Source organism: Diaphorina citri, unplaced genomic scaffold, assembly GCF_000475195.1.
Source record: "Diaphorina citri unplaced genomic scaffold, Diaci psyllid genome assembly version 1.1 scaffold250, whole genome shotgun sequence".
Taxonomy (NCBI): Eukaryota; Metazoa; Arthropoda; class Insecta; order Hemiptera; family Psyllidae; genus Diaphorina; species Diaphorina citri.
The window spans coordinates 113913-122451 of record NW_007377687.1 but is presented as its reverse complement, the minus strand read 5'-3'; the positions used below and the strand labels follow the sequence as shown (position 1 = coordinate 122451).

At 38.2% G+C, this 8539-nt stretch overlaps 1 protein-coding gene across 1 annotated transcript in view; it reads right to left on the bottom strand.

Annotated features, from left to right (window-relative positions):
* Positions 1–362: 362 nt before the first annotated feature.
* LOC113466321 overlaps positions 363–8539 on the bottom strand; it is an 8972-nt gene continuing 795 nt past the window's right edge. The window contains exons 2-6 of the mRNA XM_026821629.1: positions 7988–8121; positions 3947–4633; positions 3712–3914; positions 2748–3305; positions 363–2532 (exon numbers count right to left, since the gene is read on the bottom strand). Coding sequence (XP_026677430.1) covers positions 363–2532; positions 2748–3305; positions 3712–3914; positions 3947–4573 — 3558 coding nt within the window. The 5' untranslated portion in view covers positions 4574–4633; positions 7988–8121. The remainder of the gene's footprint in view (positions 2533–2747; positions 3306–3711; positions 3915–3946; positions 4634–7987; positions 8122–8539) is intronic.

Sequence of the window (8539 nt, the reverse complement as noted above, 5' to 3'; positions counted from 1 at the left end):
AATGTAGACTAGACACATTATTGAGCAGCAGAATATCTTGGAAGATGAACATCGACACAGTGGTATTGAGACAGGTAGAATGTAGAGTAGACACATTATTGAGCAGCAGAATATCTTGGAAGATGAACATCTACACAGTGGTATTGAGACAGGTAGAATGTAGAGTAGACACATTATTGAGCAGCAGAATATCTTGATAACACCGCACTCTCTGCTGCTCAGCGCTCTCATTGCGATGTTCCAGAGCTTTTGTTGTAAACTTTTTACAGAGCTCATGACGTCGAAAGTATCTTGGGAGTTGGATTTCTCGGCTTTTGTCTGGTATTTGGTCACATAGGTACTCAAAGCACATGATTTTTCCCCTATGAACTGAATATACACAGTGGTATTGAGACAGGTAGAATGTAGAGTAGACACATTATTGAGCAGCAGAATATATTGAACGCAAATCGACAGACACTGATGAAGCCGGAAGCAGTTTTCTTGCTTCTCATACAGTACTTATTGTGTCTATGGCTCTGATAGTTTTCTACTTTATTGGCAAGAGAAGGAAATGTAGCATCATCAGGCTTTCTGCATGTGATGGTCTTTGAGATGAAGCTACCAATTTCTTCATTTGTGCTCTCACCGATGACGGGAGCATTCTCCACCCAGATCAACAAGTGAAAGTGTTGCAATCCACGAGTCTGGTACTCTCTCCGCCAAACATAATGTATCACCTTTCCCAGTGGACCACCGTCAGCTTGAATAAAGTCCAGCATGGCTTTGAATTTGTTGTCGATGAACCTTGATGTTGATACAGGATCAGAGACGACAAGTGCTGAAGTGGACTTTCCTTCCGTATTTTTGTTGACCTGCCGCAAGTAGGAATCAAGATCTGTCCAATTGTACTCACTGGGACTTAGAGTGAGAAAGAATGTGACGGGGCCATACCAAGTAATCATAGTGATAACGTCTGACCTGGGCTTGGTCCAAAACTGAGCAGAATTTCGCAATCGGGAAAATATGGTTGTCAAGTTCCCTTCCAACTCTTCATTTTGTAGCATTTGTAGACACTGACCTGCGGTGAGCGAGGTCTTATTAACAATGTTCAACTTATGATAAATACCTGCCTTCAAAGCTCTGATGTTTGCCTCATGGAAAAGATAGAATAGGTACTGAATATTCAATCTGAACTCTGAATGACATGACAACAACTTGCATTTGACGAAATCAGCCGCTGCTAGAGGCTCTTGCCGTTTCTCACAGAGCCCATTTTTTCCATAAGGGTAAAGGTCAGGAAAACACATCAAGTCGAGATCACTCTGTCTGGAATCAATTGGCTGCTCCTCCACCCGCAACATTTGATAAAGGTTTGTGCTTGTCTCATTTTGTCTTCCACCGTGCAATGCCTGGATTGTGAACTGCTCATAGTACGAATCGTTAGGATCTCGTTGGGTGATCATGGCTCGAGCATCTTCATCTTCAACAAGTCCATCATTTTCTACAATCTGCTCCTCATTGTCTTCCTCGTCATGGATAAATACATTATCTTCCAAACTTTCTAGAACAGTGTGTCTCAAATTTTCTTCGTTTGATGGTAGTTGGATATTACCATACAACTTGTTGTTGGCTTTGAGCCATTTGAGAGCCGCATATATCCTGCTCACGTTGATTTCTGATTGCCAAATCTTTTTGTTTTTGTTTGGAAGCCCTCTGACAGTCACGTAGATCTCCTGATTCGGTACTATTGCCTGCGTTGGATCAGGTAGTTTCTTCAAGGTTTGTTCAGTGGGGAGAGGGAGGTGAAACGTTCGACCCACTACTTTTTGTAGAAGGTTACAATGGGGCTGTTTTCTTCCAGATACACCGCCCATACGTATGACTGTTTGAAAAGCTTTTGCCCGCTGTATAATGAGTTTCTCATAATCATTCAAGTTGCCAATTTGAGATGGAATCGCCAGCGGCTCTAATTTATTCAACATACAGGTTGGCGGAAGCTTCCCAGATCGAAATTTCAGCAAACAAAAATTGCAAATATAGGTTGTTTGTAAGTTTCTAGCCTCCACAAATCTAAGTAGCTCTTTCCAAGGTTCGCATGACGGTACACTTCTCAATTTGTCATACACCACAACATCTCTCCTAAACAATAATTTGGAGCAGGACATACAGGAATGGATGGGCAAATCCTGACTCCGTTTTGTCATTGCCTCGAATGAAGATTTATGTTGTTCCTTTATTTCATCTTCATTGTGGAAGGACATGGTGTGTGAGAATTGAAACTCCTGTCCTTTGCTTTTCAATCTCTCTTCAGTCTCTTCGAGAATATCGACTGAACCTGATGTTATAGCTGCATTTATTTTCTCGACATTCCTGTAACTCTTTCTTGTGGAATAAAATGTAGAGAGCAATTTCCTGATGGAAGGAAAGTGAGGTGACAGGTGCCGCAAAAACAATAGTTGCGAGATACAGGCATTACCAATCGCATGACATGCAGCGGGATGACCTCGGAATTGCCAAGATGTGGGTAAACTTGATGAGCACAGGTCAAAGTTTTTGAATGATGCTATGTTTACATCGAGAGAAATTCACAGGTTACATTCGCGCAGTATTCACCCTCCGGACGATGCTCTAGAATTATTTACGACTAATAACCTTGTTGAAGAGCGTAACACGCAGTATCTAGCCAGCGTTAATAGTGGGGAAGATGGAACGTTTTTATCACACTGCTGGGATAAATGTGAAGGAGAAGGGTCAGATGGAGGAAGTTTTTGAAAAAATGACCAACATCTTCTCTGTGTGTCGACAGAATCTTCTTACAGATCCCTGCCATTTTCTTAACGGTAGAGACTTTGTTTAGCTTGCATATTTGTTCATTACACTGCCATTTCTTATCTCCGGTAACTTCAAACACATCCATCAGTATTCCTCTCTCAGAGATCTCGTAAGGCCGGTTTTGGGGCAAAATATTATACACTGGATCATAGTAGTAGTTTTCTGTGCTAGAGGTATGCTCCGATAAGCCAAGTATATTCTGCATTTCAACAGATGGATCATGATCCAATTGTCGTGTGTTTATTAATAATCGAGTACAAGAAGCCTTCAATCGCACAAAAGTGGCTTTGTACAATTTCAATTCAATGGTCCTGTACTTCAACGCCCATTTCACTAAATTTTCCGCTTTCAATCTTTTTACTGACATTGAACTGTTTCCTGGAGTTTTCACTCTCTTCATTATATCCTTGATCCATTTTTCTCGATGGCCTCTCAATTGAAGTGGATCTCGATTCACTTTTTTCCTCTTTGCTCCTGATATTGCTTCCAATCTGGGATTTTGAACATTTTCAGATGTGTTCGTCCTGTATTCCGAAATTCTCTTTCGTTTTTCTTCCCTCACTCTTTGCCTTGCTACACTGCCATGTTCGTTCATTCATTATATCCTTGATCCATTTTTCTCGATGGCCTCTCAATTGAAGTGGATCTCGATTCACTTTTTTCCTCTTTGCTCCTGATATTGATTCCAATCTGGGATTTTGGACATTTTCAGATGTGTTCATCCTGTATTCCGAAATTCTCTTTCGTTTTTCTTCCCTCACTCTTTGCCTTGCTACACTGCCATGTTCGTTCCATCTCATGAGTTTTTTCTGGTAATAAGCCTGCCTCCTTACATGTGCAGTTCTTGCATAATTCTTTTTTGCAATTTCTTTATATTTTTCTTTGTTTGCTTGATACAAAGCTTTGATTTTGTCCTTCTTTAACTGATATACAGCTTTGAGTTTGTCCTTCTTTGACTGATATACAGCTTTGACTTTGTCCTTCTTTCCCGGATATGCAGCTTTGAGTTTGTCCTTATTTAATTGATATGCAGCTTTGTATTTGTCCTTATTTCTCTGATATGCAGCTTTGTGTTTGCCCTTATTTCTTTGATACTTTTTCTGTTTTCTCAATAATATTTTAGCTTTATTACCTTGATATCGGGATTTAAATTGTTCTTTTTTGCAATTTCTTTATATTTTTCTTTGTTTGCTTGATACAAAGCTTTGATTTTGTCCTTCTTTAACTGATATACAGCTTTGATTTTGTCCTTCTTTAACTGATATACAGCTTTGACTTTGTCCTTCTTTCCCGGATATGCAGCTTTGAGTTTGTCCTTCTTTAATTGATATGCAGCTTTGTGTTTGTCCTTATTTCTCTGATATGCAGCTTTGTGTTTGTCCTTATTTCTCTGATATGCAGCTTTGTGTTTGTCCTTATTTCCCTGATATGCAGCTTTGTGTTTGTCCTTATTTCCCTGATATGCAGCTTTGAGTTTGTCCTTATTTCCCTGATATGCAGCTTTGTGTTTGTCCTTATTTCTTTGATACTTTTTCTGTTTTTTCAATAATATTTTAGCTTTATTACCTTGATACCGGGATTTAAATTTAATCTTCTGCCTTGTGTAATAAAGTTTACATCTCTCTACATTATTGTTACACTTCTCTACGTTCTGTGTTTTGTTGTTTCTGAAAGCTGTTCCTCCGCCAGTCTCTGAAATCTTCCTCTGCTCATATTTTTTTTTGAGTTGAAATCTTCTCGCCCTTGCTTTTGTTACCATTTTGAAAAACCTCTTCTTTACATTACATTACTGAACGGAACAACAAGTCCTAGGGTGATACTAGAACAAGAAGAGAAAAAAAAAATCTGGTGTGAACATCACACGACTTTCTATTACATTTGCAGAATACGTAGGTATATGAAAAGAAAAAAATGTAATAAAAGGGAAATTTGTTGACACAGGAGAGTATCGAACCCGGAACTTCTCAACTGTAAGTCGGACAGTTCTAAAAGTTTCACCATTCGATTCGGCGTGAAAAATCACATGGGATTAACTATTCACTTGCTTATTTGGTAACGGTTCACGAATAAAAGGGAAATTTGTCGACACAGGGAATTATCGAAACCGCAACTTCTCAACCGTAAGTCAGACAGTACTAAAAGTAGCACCATTCGATTCGGCGTGAAAAATCACATTGATTAGAATATTCACATCCGAATGACCAAATGTTTTCGATGTCTCTTACCGTTTATACGAAATAAGGGTTAAGCAAAAATGACTTTGGTTAATATCAGGATGGGTGACAATCCGATTTTTACCAAATTGTTACAGTCGCGTCCTTAGACCATACCGGGATAGCATACCAAATTTCATCGCATTACGACAAACCGTTCTTGAGATATTTTATTCACAACCTTTTCAACATTTTCCACGAAATAAGGGTTAAGTAACAATTACTTTGGTTGATATATGGATGGGTGACTATCCGATTTTCACCAAATTGTTACAGTCGCGTCCTTGGACCATACCAGGATAGCATACCAAATTTCATCGCTTTACGACAAACCCTTCTTGAGATATTTTGTTCACAACCTTTTCAAATTTTTCCACGAAATGAGGGTTAAGCAACAATTACTTTGGTTAAAATATTCACATCCGAATGACCAAAAATGTGTATTCACCCCCCCCCTAGTAAAAAAAAAAAAAAAAATCATGGGATTCATTTGTTTTTTAAAAAGAAGTTTTAAAGTTTTATTGGGTCACAATAATTTTATTTTGAACATACAAATAGTCTCCAAATCTTGTACGTCTTGATACTCTTGATACGTCTGAATTAGATCCAGCGTGCTAGTGATTTTAATCCAAATTTTTAGTAAGTAGGTATAGGTATTATTTTATTAGATACGTTTACCAAGAAGTACTTTTTAACTTCATTTTATTTCAAAGATTAAAGTAGGTAATAAAAAAATGTCTCCTTGTGAAATATTATTAATTTATCGAGGTTGATGTTAAACACTTGGTGTTTAATCAAGAACGGCGTTGTTCTCTTTTTAATGTATCCCACTCCAGGGTATTCAACGCACTCTGACTCGCTTGATTTCGGCTTTTCCTTCACAATATCATGTCATCGCTTTACGACAAACCGTTCTTGAGATATTTTGTTCAAAACCTTTTCAACATTTTCCACTTACGACAAACCGTTCTTGAGATATTTTGTTCACAACTTTCTACTTTTTCCCATTTAAACCTGTAGTACGTAACGTACGTACGTACGTCACCAACAGACCATGGGCTAAAAACCACTTTTTTGGAATTAGGGGACCTTAAAACGGATACTTCCACCCACTTCCCGATTTTGGAAATTTGAACCGATTGCAATACTTTCTCATTATCTTTACGACAAACCGTTCTTGAGATATTTTGTTCACAACTTTCTACTTTTTCCCATTTAAACCTGTAGTACGTAACGTACGTACGTACGTAACCAACAGACCATGGGCTAAAAACCACTTTTTTGGAATTAAGGGACCTTAAAACGGATACTTCCACCCACTTCCCGATTTTGGAAATTTGAACCGATTGCAATACTTTCTCATTATTATGTATAGGTTTCCTATACGTAAAGGTAACAGAAAGTAAAAATCTGGTGTGAACATCACACAACTTTCCTTATCCTATTAAATGATGCTAATTTGGGTGTTCATCTATTGTAACTTTTACAACATCTCTAACCGTTTAGTCAGTATAGCTGAAAACCGCAAAAAGCGGTCAAAATACCGCCAACCGCAGCACCTATCTCAACCAAACGTTTTGAGTTGCATCCTTGTCACATTTGTGGACTACATACCAAATTTCAAGTTGAGTTGCATCCTTGTCACATTTGTGGACTACATACCAAATTTCAAGTCTCTAGCTCATACCGTTCCCGAGATATTATTGAATTACACACAAAACCGCCAAAAAGTGGCCGAAATGCCGCCTAACGTTCCACCGATCTTAACCAAAAGTTTCGTGTCACATCCTAGTCACATTTGACAGCTGTATTCCAAATTTCAAGTCTCTAGCTCTTACTGTTCCAATTACTCCTAAATTATTGGCAGTCTTGTTTCTTCAGAGATGCTGGTCGGAGTGACGTAGGGCATCATGCGTTGATCACCTATCTCTCCGGTCAGTGTCTATTTTCCCGAATTGATGTTACTTCTAGTAATTTCTCCTAAATTATTGGCAATCTTATTTCTTCAGAGATGCTGGTCGGAGTGACGTAGGGCATCATGCGTTGATCACCTATCTCTCCGGTCAGTGTCTATTTTCCCGAATTGATGTTACTTCTAGTAATTTCTCCTAAATTATTGGCAGAAAACGTGTTTTGGCATCAAAAACTGACCATCGAAAATTTGACCCGATTACATTACTTTCCTTCCTATAGGATAAGGAAAGTAAAAATTAAAAGAACATAAATAGAACCCATGTATTATACTGAATAATAATTTTAGTGTTATGTTTACTAGGTATTTTTACTTTTGTCACTGATGTCCTCCCAATTATTGATCGGTAAGTAAGTATGGTTTGATAAACACCACATTTCTAATGATTTCAGTAAGGTATGCTGTGTTGGAGTTCAAATTTGAATGTTTGCTGGATACTAAGCTTTTTTTTAAGAGCTTTGACAGAGGGAACTGTAACTGCTATGGTCTTATCGTCCCGAAATCGAAGAGAGAAGGAAGACAGGATAGGAGAAAGCCAGCCGTTCCGAGAACGAACATTATCCCATCAGGATAAAATCCGCCCCGGGCGGGAATCGAACCCGCGGTCTAGCGCTTACAAGGCAGATGCACTACCAACTAAGCTAACTAGGCTGGCTTAAGTTTTTCTTATTCTAAGGTGGATACTTTTTTTTGTGCATATTACTGAACTGAGGGGTCCCAAATTGCCCCTGCGGAGCGGAGGTGCGAATGGGTGGGACATACGTCAGTGCCACTTTTTTATTAAGTTGTATGGGTTCCCTAATGTGATAGAAAGTAAATAAATGACATAAAAGTTCCTTACGATGTTCAACGTCTTCTCCTCACATACACTGTATCTACGTAATCTGGAATACCTCTAGGTCGTTCCACCCAAATATACCAGCCAAATTGAATAGTATGTAATAAAGTAGTTTAAAAAGACATATTCCTATTATTATTTAAGACTTACCGAAGCAATAACACAGACTGACACTTTGATGCAGAAACTAGGTTATATTGAAGGTAGGTATAGATTGCTGAACAATGTGCTGCTCTTACATGATAATGTACGTATGTTTAATTGTAGATCTGATCAAACCAAATCTGAAATTGAAGAAAATGCACAAAATTACAATGAGACAAAGAAATAACTAGAACCTAACAACCTAAAAAAGAACACCTCTAAAGGGGATTCAGCTAAAAAAAATAAAAATAATAATAATCTGGTGTGAACATCACCATCTCCTTTGGTGAAATTTTCGGAACCAAAACCGATACCGATGGTGCGCCATCTTGGATTTCCTATGGTTTAGTACAGACGATATTTCAGTTTTCCCAAACGAAACCGGTTCCGTTTCCGAAAGGATTAATAAAAAATCTGGTGTGAACATCACACGACTTTCCTTATCCTAATGAATGATGCTTATTATTTGGGTGTTCTTGTTTTTATACCCTAAAATTTTATAATATCTCTAACCGTTTTGTCGCTATAGCTGAAAACCGCCAAAAAACGGTCGAAAAA